Source organism: Euleptes europaea, chromosome 18 (assembly GCF_029931775.1).
Source record: "Euleptes europaea isolate rEulEur1 chromosome 18, rEulEur1.hap1, whole genome shotgun sequence".
Lineage (NCBI taxonomy): Eukaryota > Metazoa > Chordata > Lepidosauria > Squamata > Sphaerodactylidae > Euleptes > Euleptes europaea.
The window spans coordinates 21,239,349-21,262,563 of record NC_079329.1 but is presented as its reverse complement, the minus strand read 5'-3'; the positions used below and the strand labels follow the sequence as shown (position 1 = coordinate 21,262,563).

The 23,215-nt window shown below is 46.5% G+C and overlaps 1 protein-coding gene across 1 annotated transcript in view; it reads left to right on the top strand.

Moving 5' to 3' along the window:
• The first annotated feature begins 202 nt into the window (after positions 1-202).
• The window catches only part of TRPM4 (transient receptor potential cation channel subfamily M member 4), a 47,664-nt gene continuing 24,651 nt past the window's right edge, over positions 203-23,215 (top strand). The window contains exons 1-14 of the mRNA XM_056864607.1: positions 203-234; positions 351-418; positions 1,399-1,576; positions 2,648-2,828; positions 5,328-5,494; positions 6,828-7,005; positions 9,229-9,293; positions 9,948-10,130; positions 10,352-10,451; positions 13,820-13,935; positions 15,917-16,261; positions 17,339-17,467; positions 21,451-21,580; positions 22,722-22,867. Of these exons, the coding sequence (XP_056720585.1) occupies positions 208-234; positions 351-418; positions 1,399-1,576; positions 2,648-2,828; positions 5,328-5,494; positions 6,828-7,005; positions 9,229-9,293; positions 9,948-10,130; positions 10,352-10,451; positions 13,820-13,935; positions 15,917-16,261; positions 17,339-17,467; positions 21,451-21,580; positions 22,722-22,867 (2,013 nt within the window). The 5' untranslated portion in view covers positions 203-207. The remainder of the gene's footprint in view (positions 235-350; positions 419-1,398; positions 1,577-2,647; positions 2,829-5,327; positions 5,495-6,827; positions 7,006-9,228; positions 9,294-9,947; positions 10,131-10,351; positions 10,452-13,819; positions 13,936-15,916; positions 16,262-17,338; positions 17,468-21,450; positions 21,581-22,721; positions 22,868-23,215) is intronic.

The window sequence follows — 23,215 nt, the reverse complement described above, 5'->3', positions numbered from 1 at the left end:
ATCCAGCTACACACAAACTCCTCAGACTCAGAGATGTTTATCCAGTCAAGCAAGTTCCTGTGCGGGGTGTGGTGTACTGCCAGGGGGTTGGATCTCCACGTTGTCTCTCATGCTCGATCTCTCTCGCTCTCACTCTAGGTGAAATGCTAGGGAAAGTGCCCGGCAACTCCTAGTCCTGGCTGGCACTGGCCGGGTACAGCCAACGCCATGGCAAATCCCAGCCAGAAGGACCAGGTAAGGGAGTCTGGCAAAACTTTGGCTGTCAGTTTTGTGGGTATTCATGGGGAAGCTCATGAGCCTGGATTGTAGGGTTTCTTTAGAGTTTTCCTAATCCCTGATTCTCTCCCCAGGCATGGATCCCCAAACTCTTCAAGAAGAAAGTCTGTACAACTTTTATCGAGCAGCCGAGTGAAGCAGGGTGAGTGAAAACTTGATTTTCCTGTGAGGCTGGGCCCCAGTTCCCTGCTTGCAGTTCCTGCTTCCTTATTCTCTGAGACAACCACAGCTATGAATGATATTTAAATAAGGTCTGCATCCCGTACTAAGCTTTGCACCACCCTGTCTCACACATCCCTGGAATCAGTTTACGGCGCTCTGCAAAGTGTTATGCAGAAACGACTATGTGCAAAAGGCTCCAAGGCAAAGCACCCTCTCTAGCCCCTGAAATGAGGCAGCGGTTCCAAAAGTGGGCAGTACCACCCCCTGGGGGGCGGTGGGATTACCTAGGGGGACACTAAGAGGCAAGAGGAAAGCAGGGGGGTGCTAGAGGTGGGCCCCTTCAACTGTGTTGTTCACTAATTTACAATAGATCAAGCTGTGGCACCATGCTGGCAAATTTGGTGGAAACGATCAGAATTCCCCCCACCCCCAGACTTTGAAGAGCTGGTACCACTGGATCAGGTTTCTCAGTTTTGTTGAATAAATTTTGACTAAAAAGTTTTAGTTTGGTTTTGAATAGATGTGCAATTAATTGTTACTATTTTGAAATTGTATTGTTATTATCTTCTTTTGTGAGTCATTCAAACCCCTATAAGATAAGGTAGGGGGCGCTGGGGTTGAGTTTGTGGAACCGAGGGGGCGGTGGCCCAAAACGTTTGGGAACCACTGATGTACATCCTCGCTTCCAGCGACCACGGCCACGCTCACTTCAGTGCTATCACTCAGGCTATTAGTTCATCCCTTCTCCTGCGGCGTAAGTGGAATTGCAACATCCATCTCCCGGTGATGCTTAGATTGCTCGCCCAATAATTTATTCTCCCTTTCCCCACAACCTCTAAATCCTGAGCAGTCTCCCGTGTCCTTGTGTGCTCACTCCAACATCTCTTTGCATTTCTAGTATCTGGAGGTTGGCAGCCCTACCTATTTGAGATCTCTTTCTGTGCTTCTTCCATTCTGCAGTGGCCCCTCCCTGTGCCAGTGTGGGCACGCCCGCAGCAACCACGCCTCCGTAGCCACGGAAGATGCCTTTGGAGCGGCCATTGTCAGCAAATGGGTCTCAGCCCAGCACACAACAGAAGGGCCCACTGATGCCTATGGAGAGGTGGAGTTTGTAGGCACTGGGCGCAGGCCCAGCAAGGTGAGCTGGTTGCGGGTGAGGGTTGCCAGCTCTGGGTTGGGAAATACCTGGAGATTTGGGGGGTGGACCCTGGGGAGGGGAGGGATTTCAATGGGGTATAATGCCATAGAGTCCACCTTCCCAAGTGGCCATTTCCTCCAGGTGTTGCCTGGAGACCCGTTGTAATCCCAGGAGATCTCCAGCCACCTCCTGGAGGTTTCAAAAAAAATTCCTCGTGCTTAAATAGAAGTTAATGAACAAGAGCAAGCACTGATGGCGTTATAAATGAAGTGTAATTCAATTTTCACTAAACAAGCACATAAATCACATATATGCAAACTGCAAATTTCAAAATATTCAAGTGCAAAGTCCCGAAAAGTAGTGGTGAGCTTGAAGCGAAAAGCTGGGAGCTCCAGCTGATGCGATGTTTCTGAGGAACTCCGGGAAACGGAGTATGAAAAACCCGGAGATAGTTCCACAGGAATGGAACACAATTGAAGCCAGGTGAAATATTATTGGCGTGGTTATTTCATATCCCGAGATGGGACTCCGGGAAAACCCATTTTGCAGAGGCTTTATCCATTGGGATAGTAGCAGGTAATTTTCTTTTGCAGGTAAATTTTGCAGGTAGTGAGAGATGCAAATCTATCTCAAGCACTAGAAAGCATATAGCTTACAGATCAATGGATGGCTCCTAGCGATCTTGAAATGGGTTTTTCGCTACTTTTCGGGACTTTGCACTTGAATATTTTGAAATTTGTAGTTTGCATATATGTGATTTTTGTGATTGTTTAGTGAAAATTGAATTAAGCTTTCAATTATAACACATCAGTGCTTGCTCTTGTTCATTAACCTCCTGGAGGTTGGGAACCCTACTGAGGGCTAAGAACTAAGCAAGCCACAGGGAGGGGGAATTGTGGGAAGAGACATCTGGGATGTTTCTGCAAAGCAAGGGCAACTTTTGTCTCTTGGCTTGGTGATATAAAAGGCTCCTGAACAGTTAGGGGCAGGCTAGCCCAGAGATACAGCACCGTGGGGTTGTGGGTCAGGATCCGAGAGCAACCTGCTAAATTTTCCCTCCCCCTCTGTAAGTTCATTCGCTTGTCAGACACGTCGAATCCTGCAGCTGCCTATGCCCTGGTCACGAACCACTGGAAAATCCCACACCCCAACCTGGTGGTGTCGGTGGTGGGTGGTGAAGGTGAGGTGCGTGTGAGGACCTGGCTTAAGGACGTGCTGCGAAAAGGCCTGGTGAAAGCAGCTCAGAGCACTGGTAAGCCCTCTCCCTTTTCTTTCAGTGGTCTGTTTACATCTTAGCACCTTGCCCCTTCTAGCACTGCTGTTATGCCATTGATTCTTCTGCCATGACAACACTATCCTGGTGCCAGAGAGCTCCTGCTGGGGTGGACAGAATGATGTTTACATTTGCCATGCCTGTCTTCTGCCATCGCTGTACTTCCTTTCTGCTCACACCTAACTAGGGATGCCAGCTTCCAGGTGGGACTGGGGGATCCCTATAATTACAGCTTAACTCCAGACTACAGAGATCATAGGAACGTAGAATCATGGAATTGGAAGGGACCACCAGGGTCAACTAGTCCAACCCCCTGAACAATGCAGGAAATTCACAACTATCTCCCCCGATCAGTTCCCCTGGAGAAAATGGATGCTTTGGAGCAGGGGTGGGGAACCTTTTTTCTGCCAAGGGCCATTTGGATATTTATAACACCATTCATGGGCTATACAAAATTATCAACGTAAAAATTAGCTGACCAAGCCCCAAGCAGGCAGCTGCCCCAGATGACCCACACACACACACAGGCAAGCAGGCAGGCATCCAACCAGTGGCACACTCGCCCACCTGGTGGCACAGGATGGTCTGTTGCACCAGTCGGGTGTAGCCATCCAGCTGCACGCTGGCTTAACATTTTTTTGGGCAGTTCTAGCAGCTCCATAGCTAACAACTCTTCTGCACGGGGGAAAAAGGTTCCTTTTCTCAACAAAACAAACACATCCGCCTTGAATAGAGGCTACTCCTGTCTGCGGGGGCGGGGGGGGGATCGCCAGTCTTAGATCCTTCTGAGCTAGAGATCTGCCAGGACCCACAAAGGACCAGACCAAATGATTTCGCGGGCCTTAAACGGCCCCCGGGCCTGACGTTCCCCACCCCTGCTTTGGAGGGTAGATTCTATGGCAGTGTACTCCACTAAGGTCCCTGTCCTCCCTAGGCTCCATCCCCAAATCTCCAGGAGTTTCTCAATCTGGTTCTGGCAAGCCTCCTCCTCCCCTCATCCGGTTCTTCACGGGTGGCCGGGGGGGGGGGCAACACCTGGGAGCCCTACTTGTAAGAAGGCGGTTGAGTTAGGTGGTTGAGTTAGGATTATGGTGGTTGAGTTAGGATTATCGGTCTTAAGAGACAGAACTCTCTTATCTGGGCAGAGACAAGTAGGGTTGGCAAATCCAGCCTGAGAAATTCCTGGAGATTTGGAGGTGATGCCTATGGAGGACAGAGGTTGGGGAGTGGAGGAGAGGGCGCTCAGTGGGAATCCACCTTCTGAATCTCCAAGGGATGCTGATCGCTGTAGCGAGGAGGTCGGTTGTAATTCCAGCAGAACTCCAAGCTCCACTTGGAGGATGGCAACCCTGAGACAAAGGAATCAAAATGGAGGAAAGGGGTTAGCGCTGGAAGTGAGACGATGGTGGCAGCATCAAACACAGCAGGGGGTGCCCTGGCAGGGGCTTGTTTTATGCCCCCCCCCCCATGGAAGCAGTCTAGCATTCGTCAAGGCAAAATCCCGGGTCTGAATACGCCAAACCCTGGTTTCACAGACTATCATGAAAACAAACCAGGTTAAGATAAACGTGGTTCACGATTTCATATTAACTAACCATGGTTTGCATGACTGTCTGAACACAGGCTACTCTACTAACTACAGTTGGTTTATTAACCACAGTTGGCCTTAGCTATGGTTTCATGTGATGTGTCACTACAGACATTCTGGCTCCATCCTGGTTTAAAGTTCTTAGCTGAAAGGCAGTAAAACCAGCATGTGTTGAGGCAATCTAGAATTATCGGAAAGTTGAATCCCGGTCTCACAAACTGAGCATAGTTAAAATAAACCATGGTTAGTCACATTATATCTGAAGTGTGCCTGTGTGTGTATGTCTGTATATGTCTGTGTGCATGAATGCATTCAGAATATATGGTCCGGAGACACAGAGAATCATATAGGTGGATCAGGTGTCTATTCTGAAAGGTGTGATTATTGCAAAAGAAAGTTGTATGACTCACAGGTCTTGTGTATACCTTTCTCTAAGGGTGTTTTTAAAAACTGCTGTGTTTATGTGTATCTGTGAAACGGAGAGCACTGTAAGTGTATCAAAGTGCACAATCCAGGATCTCTCGGTGGGTGTGCGTGCTTGAGAGGGAGGGTGTGGATACGCAAATAAGGACGTGGAGCTTTTTGAGAAATAAACTTCTGTGTGAGTAACGGGGTGCTCTTTGTCCAATGGGTGTGTCCCAAGGGAAATAGTTATTATCCTCATTATTGCATGGCTATTTCTCAATCAGGAACTCCTTATGATATCCATTCAGAGGGTTCAGGGAGTGGTCTGATTCCTTCGAACGGCCCTAAAATACACCACTCCCCCCACTTAATTCGAAAAGAAAAATTGTTTTAATGTGCATAGTATAAAATTGACCAACGTGGATAATGATTACAATTGTATAAAGCACACCACCTTACCATAGCCTCCTCCATTTTCCCCACAGGGGCCTGGATTATGACGGGCGGCCTCCAGGCTGGGGTGGGTAGATACGTTGGGGAAGCCGTAAGGGACCACACCACAGCCAGTACCAACTCCAGCACTCAAGTGGTGGCTATGGGCATCGCTCCGTGGGGCATGGTTGAGAATCACCATTGTCTTATAAACCCAAAGGTATGTCTAAACCCTTTAAGTGGAGATGCCGGGGATTGAACCTGGGACCTTCTGCATGCCAAGCAGAATTGTCATTGTCTTGTAAACTCAAAGGTGTGGGAAGTAGGGTTGCCAGGTCCCTCTTTGCCACCAGCGGGAGGTTTTTAGGGCAGAGTCTGAGGAGAGCGGGATTTGAGGAAGGGAGGGACTTCAATGCCATAGAGTCCAATTCCCAAAGCGGCCATTTTCTCCAGGGGAACTGATCTCTATCGGCTGGAGATCAGTTGTAATAGCAGGAGGAACAATTGCTGAATAACTGCTAGCATTAAATGATATATCCCTATTTGGGAATATTGGAGAGTTATATATGCAGTTATAGCAAGTTTCCCTACGGGGACTTTTTGTGGAAAATTGGGAAAATATGCATAAGCTGAATTTGGAACAAGTGTATGCACTGTTGCTGAAATAAGTGGGACTGAGGAAGACTCCGAAACGATCGTATCCCATTTTTATTCTTCAGTTTGAAGATACCATTTTTGGACAGATTGATATTGGAAACCATCTATGTGGACTTCTTTATAACATTGTGCATACTTTATTTCATTGTCACTGTATCTACCTTTCACTTGTTGTTTAAAGCTAGTCAACACAATTTTGTTATGCTATGGTTGTGTCAGCTGTTTCCTGTACTAATACCTGGAGGTTGGCAACCTTACACCCGCAACCTAATTTACCTCACAGGGATGTTGTGGTGAGGACAAAAAGAGTGAGAGGGGGACAATATTGTGAGCTGCTTTGGTTCCCCCGCGGGGGGGAAAAGCCGAGTGTAAATAGCAAAATAAATTAATGGGTTCTTGTGGGTTATCCGGGCTGTGTGACCGTGGTCTTGGTATTTTCTTTCCTGACGTTTCGCCAGCAGCTGCGGCAGGCATCTTCAGAGGAGTAACACTGAAGGACAGTGTCTCTCAGTGTCAAGTGTGTAGGAAGAGTAATATATAGTCAGAAAGGGGTTGGGTTTGAGCTGAATCATTGTCCTGCAAAAAGTAACAAAGGTAATGTGCTAACCATTGTCCTGTAAGTATCAAGATAATGTGCTAATGATGGTGTGGTATGTTAATGTGGAACCATTGTATCCTGAAGTGATCTATTAACATGTGTGAATCCAAACTATTCCACATGGCTATTGTGGACTGTAGTCTTTGTTAGTCCGGAGGTTTTCAGGACAGGAAGCCAAGCCTGATTCATTCTTAAACTCTCTTCTTTTCTGTTAAAGTTGTGCTGATGTTTATGAATCTCAATGGCTTCTCTGTGCAATCTTGACAATAAATAAATTAATGATTATTTCCTCCTGAAGGGTTTGTTCCCAGCACGTTATATCCGGACAGGCCCCGTCAGCCCCTTTTGCCCTCTAGATGCCAACCACTCTGTCTTCTTCTTAGTAGACGATGGGACGACGGGCAAAGCGGGTGGGGAAGCTTCCTTCCGTGCCCGCCTGGAACGCTACATTGCCCAACAAAAAGTGGGAGCTGGAGGTGAGAAACTGTTCCCCGTACAATAATGATATTTACCATGAGGCATGGGAGTCACTGTAATGCTGTGGTTGGCGTGTTGGAATCAAAAAGACCTTGGTTTGAATTCCCACTCTACCATCAATTTCCAGCTTTCCGCCTAACCTACCTCACAGGGTTATTGTGAGGACAAACCAGAGAAAGAGAACCATGTACACTCCTTGAAGGAAAGACAGAATAAAAATCTTAAAATTACACCGCTTGCTTCCAGTAATATTACTGTATGATGGCTGATAGCTGTCAAGGCTGGACTGTAAATAATGCCTCCCCTATTTGGAATTGCTAAGAGCCCTGTGGCGCATAGTGGTAAGCTGCAGTACTGCAGTCCAAGCTCTGCTCACGATGTGAGTTCAATCCTGATGGAAGTCAGTTTCAGGTAGCCAGCTCAAGGTCGGCTCAGCCTTCCATCCTTCCGAGGTCGGTAAAATGAGTACCCAGCTTGCTGGGGGTAAAGGGAAGATGACTGGGGAAGGCACTGACAAATCACCCCGTAAACAAAGTCTGTCTAGTAAATGTCGGGATGCGACATCACCCCATGGGTCAGGAATGACCCGGTGCTTGCACAGGGGACCTTTACCTTTTATTTGGAATTATTGCCAAACACGTTCTCCACAAGTAATTAAAAAAACAAAAAAGCAAATAGCACTCCTTCCTGTTTTACTGTGGCTTCCATTCCAGTTACTCAGTTCAAACTCCAACCCATTTTGTCTGTCGTATTTTCTGCTTCAATTGCTGTAAATTGTAGATTTCCAGCACTTTGTTCCATTAAAGGTTAATTTCGTGCCAGCAGTGAATTTAGGATATTGGCCCCTGCTTTAATTTGAGAATCACAGAAATGGTACATATTAAAGTCCTTCTCAGACATTAGATCGTGGCACACCCTCTAGAAGGAGCTAGAAAATATTTTGAAGTGTAAAGATGTGTCACTGGCCACCAAGACCAGATTAATTCATGCCATCGTATTCCCTATTACTATGTATGGGTGTGAAAGCTGGACAGTGAAGAAAGCTGATAGGAAGAAAATCAATTCCTTTGAAATGTGGTATTGGAGGAGAGTTTTACGGATACCATGGTCTGCCAAAAAAACAAATCAGTGGGTTATAGATCAAATCAAGCCTGAACTGACCCTAGAAGCTAAAATGACTAAACTGAGGCTATCGTATATTGGTCACATCATGAGACAAGAGTCACTGGAAAAGACAGTCATGCTAGGAAAAGTTGAGGGCAGCAGGAAAAGAGGAAGACCCAACAAGAGATGGATGGACTCAATAAAGGAAGCCACAGCCTTCAGTTTGCAAGATCTGAACAAGGCTGTCAAAGATAGGACATTTTGGAGGATTTTCATAGGGTCGCCATGAGTCGGAAGCGACTTGACAGCACTTAACACACAATACACAGATACACACTACATCTAACAGGGAAGTGCACTATGCACAATCCTACTGATATACACGGTTGTAATTCTGTGTGAATGGAGCAATCGATACGTGTCTTTTCCGTGTGTGCACAGCTTCTACATACATGAAGAAAACCCAGAGTTTTGAGGGAATATGTTTGTGTGAACTGAAGTTGTACACACATGGAAAATAACATGCATCGCCCTGTTCACAGCAAATGATGACCATGCATATTGAACACATGAACACATGAAGCTGCCTTCTACTGAACCAGACCCTTGGTCCATCAAAGTCAGTCTTGTCTACTCAGACCGGCAGCGGCTCTCCAGAGTCTCAGGCTGAGGTCTTTCACATCACCTACCTGCCTAGTCCCTTTCACTGGAGATGCCGAGATTGAACCTGGGACCTTCTGCATGCCAAGCAGATGCTCTACCACTAAGCTATAGTGGGAGGACTGCACATAGAATGCACTTCCATTAAATATGGGGGGAGCATTTAATTATGTGATTTCCTCATCTGTGGTACAGCCCCAGACACTGGTTCACCACCAAAGTGAAAATTAGGCCAGAGTTTTCTGCTTCATGTGTTGGTAAGTATGCAGTTACCCAAAATTCTGTGGGTTATGTTTTGCTCCTTCATTTTTAGGCCCCTGGCCAACCCCAATGTATTTTCTTCCTATTAACCCAAAATAGTGATCCTTTTAAAAATTATAGACGTTGTTCCTCCTAGGCCTGTGTGGTTTTCACTCCCTCACCTAATTTCCCCATCTCCCCTCTTCCGCCCTCCCCAGGTGTTGGGAGTATTGAGATTCCTGTATTGGTGCTGCTCATCTGTGGCGACTTGTCCATGTTTAAGGTAATGGTTATGTGGATCATTCAGGGCACAGGGACAAGGAGGATGAAATAAATGAAGAAGAAGAGTTGGTGTTTATATGCTGACTTTCTCTACCACTTAAGGGAGACTCAAACAGGCTTACAATCACCTTCCCTTCCCCTCCCCACAACACTTCCACAACACTGAGAGGTAGGTGGGGCTGAGAGAGTGTGACTGGCCCAAGGTCACCCAGCTGGCTTCATGTGTAGGAGTGGGGAAACCAACCCGGTTCACCAGATTAGCCTCCACCGCTCATGTGGAGGAGAAGGGAATCAAACCTGGTTCTCCAGATCAGACTCCACCGCTCCAAACCACCGCTCTTAACCACTGCGCCATGCTGGCTCTCACGCTGGTCATGTAAAAGTGCTGGGATAAAAACTGAAACTCTCTGAGAGTGCAGAGAATTTTTTGAGGAGAGGTCTGTTGGCGGAGGTGAGGCCCACACATTAGGAAAGCATAATTCTCTGCATGGGAGAAAGAGAAGTCCCCAGCTCTGCGGAAGAAGTGCAGGGAATGCTATGAGGAGAAGCAGCCAGGGCCAGAAGTGAAGGAGAGTCCTTGGGAGGGGACACCATGAAATTGAAAGGTATGTCAGGGGCTCCTGTCCTCATGCCAACCACTTCCACTTCCACACAGCGTGTTTCTGAGGCTGTGCATTCCTCCATCCCCTGCCTCCTCTTGTACGGATCTGGGGGGGCAGCTGACTGCTTGGCGGAGTTGCTAGAAGAGACACTGCCCGGAGAGTCCCTGAAGGTGAAGGCGCTGGAGAAGATGCGGGGAAAGTTCCCTGACAATGAACTGGAAGAGCTGGCAGAAGAGGTAAGACTGTTTCCCATCAACGGCTTCTGCGCTTTCTCCGTGGATTCTCCAAAACGAACGCAGATTTCTTTTTATTCCACCCGGGAATACTGAAGCACGCTCACCCTATCTCCATGTGGCCCAGACCTGAGTAGAGGGCACTTGAAAATCTTTATCTGGAAAGGAAACAATATCTTTTCTGGGGTTTTCTTCAAAGCGTTCTCAGTGTTTTCTCTCACTAGGCAGAACGAATTGGGGCCAGACGAGAACTAGTGACTATCTATTCTGACCACGAAGGCCTGGAGGAGTTCGAGACTATCCTGCTGAAAGCCCTGGTGAAAGGTGGGTGTCCAACCACAGACTTCCTTAATTTGTCCATTTATGAAGGGTCAATTTTGATGCTCCCTCCCTCTTTTAAAATGCAGCCTTTAAAATGCCTATTCACAGTCCCGATGCAAAAGGAGAAATTCCACCCTCCCCCCACTTGCCTGCTCCTTCGTTCCTCTGTTTGCATAGCCATTAGCAACCACCTTTTGCATAGCTAACGAGCAGCTGTGATTTTGCATGCTTCCTTGAGGGGATTCTTCGAGGCGGGGGCAGAGCAAACACAAAAGGTTGCGTTAAAGGGGCTCTTAAGAAATGCAAAGCAGGTATGCGCCGGCTTCACAGTCACTTCCTGAATGACGGTTCAGCATGAAAAACTAAAAAAAATATGTGGGGCAATTCAGCCTGGAACTCGCTGCTAATTACAAGCATAACTGGCCTGTGTGAAATGGCAAAATCCACTTGTAAACGATCGTTAAAGTGCATTGAAAGTGGATTGAAAGTGCATTATTCGGCATGTGTGAAAGTGCCCCTTGACTTCATAGTTCTCCCTGCCTGTCTTTCATTTCTTTTAAACTAAAACCCAGTTCTGACTGATTGTGCTTACTGTGATCCTGACCTTAACCCTCGGCCCTGACCTCTGAACCTGACACGAAAGGTAACGTTTGTTCCTGTTAAGTCCCTAGCTAGGATTTTCATGAACCATTGTTGTGACATGCGTTTTTAGCTGGAGATTCTGAGGATGTACTAGCAACATAAAGAAAGAATACTGAGACATTGCATCATCTCAGTCTGTCAGGCACCCTTTCCCATTTGACCTTCACCGTGGGGTTAAAAGCAAAGGGTTACTTTCAACGTTGTTGGGGTTTTTTTTAAACCATAAAGGCTGTATTTTGATGCCACAAACAAGCGTTCAGAAGTCCAGCACAGGTTCCAATTTGTCCAAGGTGAGAATGAGCCATGGAATCTTTGGGGACACATTTCCTTCCTCTTTTCTTCGCACACAGAAGAGAGACTGAAGACTTACTGGTTTGAAAGAAACTGAAGTTTGTTGCCATATAAAAACTGGGATGTTTGAACAAACTGTGGTTCGTTGCTTACTTATCCTTTGGAATTCTAAGTGCTGAACCACAGATGAGGCTAAGGATCTCTGTTCAGGTTTCCAACTGCATAAATGGGCTGCAAAAAGCTCAGTTTCACTGAATGGGCCTCCCCAGACTGATTAAGCCCCAGGAGCTGAAAAAGACAGGTACCCATCCTGGGTCAATCTTTATTCCCTACCAAGGCTAACACAAAGGGGGCATTTCCACTCTAGGAATCCATGCACATTTACTCCTTCTGCCCCAGGGCTACAGACCCAGCCAAGTTTCTTCACGACTAGGGTTGTCAGCTCCTGGTTGGGAAATACCTGGAGATTCTGGGGGTGGAGCCTGAGGAGGGTGGGGTTTAGGGAGGGGAGGGACTTCAATGGGGCATAATGCCATAGAGTCCACCTTCTAAAGCAGCCATTTTCTCCAGGTGACCTGATCTCTGTCACCGGGAGATCAGTTGTAATAGTGGGAGATCTCCAGCCACCACCTGGAGGTTGGCAGCCTTATTCATGACTCTTGTTTGCAGCTCTATCCAAACATGGTTCCCTGGCATCATTTGTGACTTATTATATATGAGAAGTGGTTTGGGGAAGAAGGAGGAAGCATGTAGTCCTGGTTTGTTTCTGGTTTGTTTCTGGTTTGATTCCCTGGTTTGTTCTGATCGCAAACAAAACAGAGCTTGTTTGTGACATCAAAGTACAGCCTTTATGGTTAAAAACCTTTGAAAGTATCGTTTTGCTCAACGGACTCCTGGTTGCAACTAACTAATATTTTAATTTCAGCTACACAAAACAATAATAATAACAGAGGATTGACAGAGTGAATAGCTAACCAACTCTGGATCTTGATACTCTTTGGTAGACTGTACAGACTTGCCTAGCAGTCAGATATTCAGACTTCTAGGACATGATCCTGAAATCCAGGGAAAGTCCTTTTTAAGTTCTGGGAAAGGCGAGAGGGAGCTGTCAGGAAAGGTCACCTTCAGAGAATGCTGCTAATCACAACAGCTAAAATTAATTGCACGTTCCCAATTCAAGTTACATTTTTTAAAACGTTACAGGAAAAAAAGGAGGGGAAATACCAAATGTATGGATTTACCCTGTTACAAATATAGACTGTACAAATATAAACACTATAACAAGGACAAAATATATTAACATAACTGCATCAAAAGAAGAAAATGTTCTAGGAAAGCAATCCTAAAGCAGATCTACTCAGAATCCAACTCAAATATATTCAATATTTTTTTTGCTGTCAACCTAGGGGTTTCAAGGCAAGAGACTAACAGAGGTGATTTGCCATTGCTTGCCTCTGCATAGCGACCCTGGAATTCCTTGGTGGGATCCCATCCAATTACTAAGCAGGGCTGACCCAGCTTAGCTTCCGAGATCTGACGAGATCAGGCTAGCCTGGGTTCTCCATTTCAGGAGTCAAGGGGGCTTACTCCCAGGAAAATGTTCTTAGGACTACTCTGTTAATCTTCTGTTTCAAAAGTTTAAGCATAGATTCCAGCTATCTAGTTTCTCACCCAATTTCATATTTCAAATTCTAATTGTTTAGATTTTGACGTTACAAAATTATAGGTCCAAATAACATGAACAAATAACTTGATTCTTGACCTTGAGATTAAACTACAGCATGAGAAGCTTGGGATTCTCTTATAACACCCCCAAGTATTTTTCCTTGTAAGTGGAAGCTACACAGGAGAGAGATCTTATTTGGAGCAGTGGACTCTAATCTGGAGAACCGGGTTTGGTTCCCCACTCCTCCACATGAGCGGCGGGTGCTAATCTGGTGAACCGGATTGGTTTCCCCACTCCTCCACATGAAGCCAGCTGGGTGGTAACCTTGGGCTAGTCACAGTTCTCTCAGACCTCTCTCAGCCCCACCTACCTCACAGGGTGTCTGTTGTGGTGAGGGGAAGGAGATTGTAAGACGATTTGAATCTCCCTTAAGTGGTAGAGAAAGTCAGCATATAAAAACCAACTCTTATTATTATTATCTGGGACCATAGTGCGAACAAGAGGTGAATAATCTTTTTCTACCCCTCCATTATCCCAATTTGAAAGGCCCTGTGGAGCTGAGGTATGTTGCCTGTATCATACCCCATTCTCTAAAAGTCTGTCCTTGCTGACGTCTCCTTGCTCCTTTTTATTGGTTCCTCTCCCTGACAAGTGTGATTCCTGCCACACATTTATTAACCCTTTCCTCCCTGTAGAGCTGCAGAAGTAGGAAGGGGAAGCCACCAGTTGTCTGACACAAATGGGGTGTGTGTGCCTTCTCTTCTATTTGCAGCCTGTAGGCGGACAAGCGAAGCTGCTAGCTACCTCGATGAGCTGCGTCTGGCCGTGGCCTGGAACCGCGTGGACATTGCCAGCACCGAGCTCTTCTGTGGGGACATAGTTTGGGAGGTAAGTCAGCCGGGAATGATGAGGGCATCTCAGACTGCAAGAAGGATAGAGGATGAAGAAAGCCTGATGAGAACATAATGGGATCGATGAGAAAGAATGGAGGGAATCTTGAGGAGCAGTATGGAGATGGCATGGGAAGACCAGAGGGAATGAGCTGGGTTCAGAGGGTGAAATCTAACCAAAAGAGAAGGTTAACATTGTTGTGCCAAAGTAATCACATTCAGACACGCAAGCTACACGCATGAGCTGCTAACAAGCAGAACCCAAAGAAGCAGCTTCCCAATGGCCCCTCCTTTCCTCTTGCATAGCACGTAGGCACACTCCCATTCCAAAGGCTGGAAACTTTCCTCTCACATAAGGAAAGGCTCCAACAGCCTCCCTCCCACCTGTTCCTCCTTTCCGATACTTTCACTTCAGCCTGCAAGGGAACACTAGGCTCCATTCATTAATGTAGCAAGGCGCGCGCAGGCTCTGTAGAAACTAATGACATTGCATTGACAAGCTAACCTCGGATGTTAAGAAAATGTATCATTGTTGTATTGGAATGTCAAATGTCTATAAAACCTCTTGCATTCCCCCTCCCTCGGTGTGACAGGATTGCAGAGCTGCTTGTCTGGATCCTGGCTCACCCGGCTATGACTTCTTGGCCAGTAAAGCAAGCCGTAAGCTCACACCAGCCTCCTTGCTCCATTGGACTCTACATTAATGAGGGGGCACTTCAACATAAAATCAGTGCTGCAGCTCTTCCATTATTTTGCAGCTCTTGCCACTCCCAGCTTGTAACTGTTTTGCATCCATCCTGGAACTGTTGAGGGAAGGTAGGGGAGGGGAGTCAGAGGCCCCCAGTTTCCCCTTAGCCCTGTCTTAGCCATGTGTGCTGCATTCCTGGAGGTATGGCCCCGCAGAGTTACTTTTTTTTTGTGCCGTCATGTCACAGCTGACTTATGGTGACCACGTAGGGTTTTCAAGGCAAGAGATGTTCAGAGGTGGTTTGCCATTGCCTGCCTCGATGTCATGACCCTGGCATTCCTTGGAGGTCTCCTGTCCAAGAATTAACAAGGACAGACCCTGCTTAGCTTCTAAGATCTGACGAGATCAGGCTAGCATGGGGCTACAGGAAATACATCTTGGTCATGCTGATACAGGCTAGTACAGAATGGCCAGCTCTAGGGGAGGATCAGAAGGCAAAAAAGTCCCTGGAAAAGGGCCCCCTCCTCTCAACCCTGGTCCCAAACAGACAGGAAAGGGAAGAAGAGTACATTCATGCCCACCCCACACAGGGCAAGGGCCATTGGCCAACTAGGACTTTCCCTGGTGGACTTAGGCTGCCAGGCCTATGCTTGAGGCCAGCTACGGTTCCCTATATATTAATGCTGGCCTCCCTAACCTCCCTGCTGCGGTAATATCTTTTTATTCAGTCTGTGTTTATTCCATCTGCTCACCTTAACTGAAGTTTGTGTTTTGTGTTATACTTTAGAGGCGCTTTAGGTAAATTAGGATGATATTTATATGATTTTATAGGGCTATTTTAAAATGTTTTGAAGTTTTTACTGATCTAATGGGATATTTATTTTTGTAAGCTGCTCTGAGTCTGGTTTTGGCTGGGGAGAGCGGGATAATAAGTGGCAATAACAACCATAACAACAACAAGAAGAAGAAGTATTAGTATTAGTATTAGTATTAGTATCTTTGGCCAATCTTTGGCCAATTATTATTATTGGCCAATCTGCCCCTCGCTAGTCCTTTTGAAACATTATTTTTAATTGTTAGCTAATTTAAAGCATCAGGAAAGGATAGTTCTAAGCACAGTATAAGACAAGGACGGAAGGGTAGCCATGAACTGCCAGGGAGGGTACAGCATTGGGAAGGCAAACAAGTTGATGGTTTGTGATGATGGCAAGAACTCATTTGGTGGAGCAGCAGAGGATGGACAGTGGCCTCTTACTCTTACCATTATCCATTGTCCTGCCATTTCTTGCAGCCCAACCTATTAGAAGATCCAATGCGTGATGCTTTGCTGGGGGACCGCCCTGAACTCGTACGCCTCTTTGTGGAGAATGGCTTGGACGTCGGGCAGTTCCTGACCTGGGGACAACTGGAGAATCTATATGCGGGGGCTCCTGAGGGCTCGCTGCTGCACCGTCTTCTGGAGCAACGCCAAGGCATATCCCACGAGGCTTCTTCGCCCCCAGAGTACCTGCTTTTAGACCGCTCTCTGTCCCATTGCCACCTGTCACAGGTGGCCCGCATCCTGCACGAACTGCTGGGAGATGTCTGCGCTCCCTTTTATGCGGGACTGCATTCTGCAGGCCAGAAAGGGATAGGGGTAGGTTGTGATTACATTCATCTATTGAAGCAGGAGTGCATCCGGGAACCTTAGAAAAGAACCAAATTGATTCCACCATAAGCTTTCTTGAGTCACTGCTCACTTCATCGGGAATCATACGCCTGTGTGTGATTGTGCAGAATGCTCCATAAGGAAATTAGCGGGGTGGTTTGGGAGGTGGGAGACCGAGAGGAAAATGCTAGATGTATTTCTTTGTGTTGGGGAGGGAAGGCGGCATGGTACAGCCCGATCTCATCAGATCTTGGAGGCTAAGCAGAGTCAGTACTTGGAAGGGAGACCACCAAGGAAGGCTCTGCAGATGAAGGCAATGGCAAACCATTGCTTCTTCTCACCTTGCTGGGGTTGCCATAAGTCAGCTACGACTTGATGCACTTTACACACACACACACATTTCTTTATGTTAGGTATATTTCTTTAGCCAGCCTGGTATAGTGGTTAAGGGTATGTATTCAAGCTGTAACATCAGTTTAAATTTTTGGATTGGAACCTACCAGCTTTTCTTCTGGTAATAAAGGGAAGAGGGGTTCCTTTTGAGCACCAAAACTGGTTATTCTGGGGATCATGGGACTGGTGTGGGAAACAGCCACATGGGGGTGTGTGTGTGTTGGAGGCTCCTCTCAGGAAAACTATGTAAGGGGACAAGATTTTCTTGAGAAAAATTCCAAACTGTGCAGAAGTTTGACTATTGGTTTCAAAATGCCCTTTTAGTTAGCATCAGCATATCTGAATACTGATAGGAAATAATGTATTGGAAACATTGGGTTATCATGTTTTCAGCAAAAGATTAGAATGTTGTTGTTGTCCAAGATGGGAGTTTTTTTGCCACCATGTTAGATGGCAGTGGAGAGCTTTGGCTTGAAACCTCAATCAGCCCTAAAGTTCACAGGGTGAGTTATCTCTTGGCCTAGCCTACCTCACAGGGTAGTTGTGATAGTAAAATGGGAGAGTGGAGATCAATGTACACTGGCCAGAGCTAGAGAGAGACCTAAGGAAAGTGTGTGCCTGAGAATATTTCATATGCCATGCTGATGATCTCTTATTCTCTTTTTCCCCAAGACCAAGGGACTCTCACCTAAACCAGAGCCATTGTACCGCACTGAGTTCTCTCCAAACCCTTGGACTGACCTGTTTATATGGGCTGTGTTGCTGAACCATGGAGAGATGGCCATGTATTTCTGGGAAATGGTGCGTATGGTTCTGAGGGGCATAGCAGTTTACATAAAGTTGCCAACTCTGGGTTGGGGAATTCCTGCAGATTTGGGGGTGAAGTCTTGGAAGGGTGGGGTTTGGGGAGGGGAGAGTCCTCAGTGGAGTATAACGCCATAAAGTCCACCAACCAAAGCCTGCATGTTCCCCAGGGTAACTTTCTAGTCTGGAGGGTAATCTTTCTAGTCTGGAGATCAGTGGTGATTCTGGGGCATCTCCAGGCCTCATCAGTACACATGTAAGTTCCCCTGACAGGATAAATAGCAGGTCCCCATGGCCCCCTCTCCCTGCACACTATGGCCTCGATCTAAATCAAGCCCCTGCACACCTGGGAATAAAGTTCTGAGCAAGTAACTCCCAGAACATTTCTGGTTGCCAGGACTCGAGCAGATATACAGGTGACAGGAGGCCTTTGTAATGTATAGATAGACTGTAAGTGGATCCTTCTTGTCCAGCAGCAGTATATCTCTGAATACCAAATGCCTGAATATGAAACTATTGCAGAGTAATTAACTCTGCCAACAGGGGTTATGGGCCCAGGATTAGACTGGTCTAATCAATTAATCTCTCTAATTTCCTAATTTCCCACATCAGGAGAAACTGCCCCTCTCTCTAATTGTATCCTATCTAATTGCCCTCTTGCTGCCCCCCTGCAGGATCTTCTTCTCCTCTTCTTTGTACATCAGATATTGCCTATTCCAACAGAAAGTGGCACAGCAAAACAAAAGACAGATGTATTTTCTAGCCTGACTTTGCACTTCTGGAGGTTTTCCCTGCTGTTTGGGAGCTGATCTGCAGCGTTTTTCTCCAAGCTTCTTCCTGTGCTCATTTGCCATTTGTTGTCCTTCCTCAGTGTCTTCATGGTTTCTCCACACTTTCTAAAACTGAATCAAAGGTGGTATTAGAAAGCATGGAGAAACACTGAGGAAACATGGAAGACAAGGATGCGAGGAAGCTTGGAGAAAAACTGCTGCAGGTCAGCACCTAAGCTGCAGGAAAACCACTGTGTGAAAAGACTGCTGGTCTATGGATGCAGTAGTCACCTGACAATAGGACCTGACTCTGCACTCCAGGTGAGCAATCAGAAGGTTCTATTATAGATGCTGCTTTTATCCCTGAATTTCATAATCCCTCCAGTCCCTGTCTGAGCCTGTAATCTCTCCTCGCTCCTTTTCCCAAAGTCATCAGGAGTGTATTTCCTAGTCAACCCCTCCCTAAACTGATTCCGTTCATCTCCCTGCCAGTCACAGGGTGCGGTCCAGACAATGACCTCACCCTTAAAGTTCATCCCCAGGCTAAGAGAGATGGCAGGAAAGTTTCGCAGAGAGTTGGGAAGGATTGGATTCATCTAACTCTAGGTTGGGGAACTGACTTGAATTCCAGTTTCCTGGGGTGTTTGGGGTGGGGTCAACGTACAGTACCAGATGTTATTGTACCCATTCCTTCTCTTATGCTGTGCACCCTTGGGGTCTCCTATCTTGAAGATCTTCCTGGATTATGCATCGAGAGACAGTGTTATTCTTTGGAAACCCTGATGAGCAATTCCTGTGCCTTCTTGTTCTCTCCCCTCCTTCATCCCACTTTGTAGCTGCTAATCCTGTCTCAGGCAAGAGTCTAACTCAGGTTTGCTCATCCTGTGTGGGAGAGGTAACTCTATAGAGTACTGGTGTGGCCATGTTCATGATACAGATTGGCCTTCCAGTACCAAGGTACTGCTACTTTGCATGTAGCCAAGCGCCCTTTGGAGAAAGTCTGTACTAATTTGACACATTTTCCAGAAATGTCTCTCTTTTGGGGCCTATGTCTGACCTGTGGATCATTGAATTCATCTCTTTTGCCCTTAGCCTTTAAAAACAGGAATATCTAGTGCTGTAGTAACAGTTCTGCAAATTTATTCCTTCCATCCTGTACTGTGTAGATTGTACAATTCCTTGCAAGTGACCAAGTTTGTCAGTCTGTCCCCACTGACCACTCGGCTCAGTTCAGACATAACATGAAACAACGGTTTGGTTTTAACAAGGGTTGGTTTGTTGAAAGCAGGATGATCGCTCAAATCCTGATTTGCCTCGACAAATGCTCACTTAATTGCCTTCCCTCTGGCCGAGCATCTCTAGAGTTTGGGCACGTGCGAAGGTGTTGATGGTGAACTACTGAGGATACCTGAGTCTGTAAGTCACACAAAATCATAATTAAGTCTAACTGTGATTAATAGACCAACTTCAAGCCATGATCAGATCTTGGTTAGGTGGACTGCGGCTAACCCTAGGTAATGGAGTGGCCTGTGTTTTGACAATCACTCCAACCATAGACAGTTTCATTAAACCATGGTTTGCGGTATGTCTGAACTGAGCAATTGTATTATTCCACTGGATAATAAAACATTTGTTTCTGTGTGTTTGTTGATCCATGACAAAGGCCGTTTATGCAGGGCTGTTTCCCTGCGGTCCCCCCCTCCGACTGCTCCGACTGTTTCGTTTTGATTACTCATGCCTTTCCTGACTGTCAGAGGTCACCTCGCTCTCCCCATGTGTTTCCGCACGTTTTGCCTGCGTTTTCTGGATTTTCGCTAAAACAGCATCCGGGAAACACGGGCAAAACGCGCAGAAACATGCAGGGAGAGCGAGGCGACCACTGATGGTCGGGAAAGGCATGCATAATCAAAACAAAGCGCTGGAGCAGTCAGCGGGGGTGACCACGGGGGGGGGGGAACAACCCTGCATAAATGGCCTAAGGCTTTTTCCTCTCTTGCTTGAATGGTATAGATTGGCCTCTTCCCAGTTTCATGCCACTGCGAGTGTATGGCTGTCACCGCACTAGGTATTCCCAGCGATGTATTAAGAGTTTGAAAACGTTATAAATATACTGTTCGCACTTTCTACGTATTCCCACGGATGTATTAAGAGTTTGAAACTGTTATAAAAAATACTGTTCGCACTTTGTTTGGCCCCTTTAGCTGTGAAGACGTCTTCCAACCATTTTTTAGCCATGGCATCCAAAAACCCTTTTAAAGCGATCTTTTTTATAACGTTTCCAAACATCTTGATACATCGCTGGCAATACCTCGTGCGGTAACAGCTTATATCTCCCTTATATTTTGGAAACTGTCTGTACTAATTTGGCATCTTTCACTCATAGCTGAGTCACAGTGCTGTTTCCCCTATTGCCACTTCTGGGTTTGTTAAGAATCTGATTTAACAACAGATGTAATGGATGAAATAGATCAGCTGGCCTCCTTTCTCTTCCCTTCTTTCCCTTCTTGTTCCTTCCTTCCCTTCCCTGCCTGTTCCTTTCCCTTCCCTCCATTGTTCCTTTCCCCTCCTTTTCCTTGTTTTTCTTTTCTTCCTGATTCTACTCTCTGGGGGACCCGGGAGTTTTCAAGTAGCCATTAGTCTCCAAATCCACCTTAGACCACCCTCATCAAGGAGAAGATTTTCTCTTTATTTATTATGATACATAGATAAGAAAGCCATCTTATTAGGTTAAATTGGGAATAATAGTTTTAAATTATATGTTTTAATTCGATATCTATATTGTAGTATATTGTAATTTATTGGTGTTGGAAGCTGCCCTGGGCCTGGCCTAGGTTGGGAAAGGGAAAGGTTTAAATGGAATAAAATTAAAAAATAAAGCTTGGGAGAAAAGTGGGATGTAAATAAATAAATGCAAAATGCATCCTTTTTCCACTGACAGTCCCCTTTTTCTCCCCACTAGTGTAGTGGTGAAGAACGGTGGTTTGGAGTGGTGGACTCTTATCTGGAGAACCGGGTTTGATTCCCCATTCCTCCACATGAAGCCTTCTGGGTGACCTTGGGCTAGTCATGGCTCTCTTAGAGCTCTCTCAGCCCCACCTACCTCTCGGGGTGTCTGTTGTGGGGAGGGGAAGGTAAGGTAAGGTGGTTTGATTCTTCCTAAGTGGTAGAGAAAGTCGGCATATAAAAACCAACTCTTCTTCTTTCTTCTAGGCTCCTGACGCAGTGGCCGGGGCTCTGGTAGCATCCCGAATCCTACGGGAGCTTTCACACCTGGAGATGGAGGCGCAGGAGGTGGCATCCATGAAGGAGCTGGCGCTGCGCTTTGAGAACTTGGCCATAGGTGCGAGAAAAGTCAGGGTGGGAGCGGAGAGTGGGTGAAGTGGGGTCTGAATGGGGTTGTCTGGAAGTTTACCTCATAGTACTCTTGGCTAGGAAATGAGCAATTTTTTCAAGTACAACATCTGGGGATTTTTTATTTCTAAAAAAAAGTTTTTAGTTCTTGTTTGTGTGTGGAAAGTGCTGTCAAGTTGCAGCCGACTTATGGCGACCCCGTAGAGTTTTCAAGGCAAGAGACTTACTGTGGTGGTTTGCCATTGCCTTCTTATAGATAGTCACCCTGGTATTCCTTGGTAGTCTCCCATCCAATTACTAACCAGGGCACACCCTGCTTCGCTTCTCAGATCTGATGAGATCAGACTAGCCTCTTAATGTTCTTGAAAACAGCTTCTGGTAAGGGCTTCATTATTCAGTGGAGTATGGATATCTGACCATATCTTACTTTCAATGACCTCCAGCCATCTTCCGTACCCTGTTCTTTACTGTTTTACCCCTCCTATTCTATTGGTCCTTTAAGAACTACCCCAAATGCTGCAGGTTGAACTGCTGGGTTCACAACACGACATGCAGAACCACCCATTCATAGTGCAAGCTGGTGGCCATCGTGGGATCACAGGTTTTGATGCGCTCAGGGCAGTTGGATCCCTCATTCTGGAGTTCGATGCTGCCCACTCTGGGTTGAACCTCTTTTCACCTGTCTCACTTCCCAAACTGTAAAAGGGTATAAATATATCCTTATGGAATGAATACACATGAACACATGAAGCTGCCTTATACTGAATCAGACCCTTGGTCTATCAAAGTCAGTATTGTCTACTCAGATCGGCAGCAGCTCTCCAGGGTCTCAGGCTGAGATCTTTCACATCACCTACTTGCCTAGTCCCTTTAACAAGATGCCGAGGATTGAACCTGGGACCTTCTGCATGCCAAGCAGATGCTCTACCACTGAGCCACGGCCCCTCCTCAAGGATGACTGCAAGGACGAAAAAAGCATTTTGCACATTAAGAGGGCTAGATCAGTGATGCTGTGTCAATGAAGATTATTTTAGGAAGGTGGTGTAGGGGAGATCATATGGACACTTCATAACCTTGTACTTCCAAAATGTTTCTCTTCTCCCCCCCCTTTCCCCCCCTCTCATCTCCAGGTGTTTTCAATGAATGTTACCATAACGGCGAGCCGCGAGCCTATAAACTGCTAGTGCGCCGTTCCAGTCTTTGGGGTGGAGCCACCATCCTCCAGCTGGCTCACCAGGCAGATGCCCGCCTCTTCTTTGCCCAGGATGGTGTGCAGGTGCGGCTGGGGGTGGGGCAGAGGTCCAGAGCACTTAGAGAACATGTATACAACGGCACTTCCGCAGGGATGCTTGGTGCCTGAAAGCCCAAAGTGTTGCCATATTCCATTCTGGACAGGGTCTTGTTATCTTAACAGCTCTAAAGCAAATAACATTCAGCTGGAGCAGCCACAACACAAGGGTGGGAGGCATTGTGTCCAGGAAGCATCTGCCAGGCCTGGCTTAGAGCTCTTCTAGGAACAGAAGGTCCATCCAGCCCTGTTTCCTGCTGAAACATGGGACCTAAGAGACAAAGGTGTTTGATGCATGGGCTGGATCCCCGTGGTCTGACCTTGGTTTGGCCCACA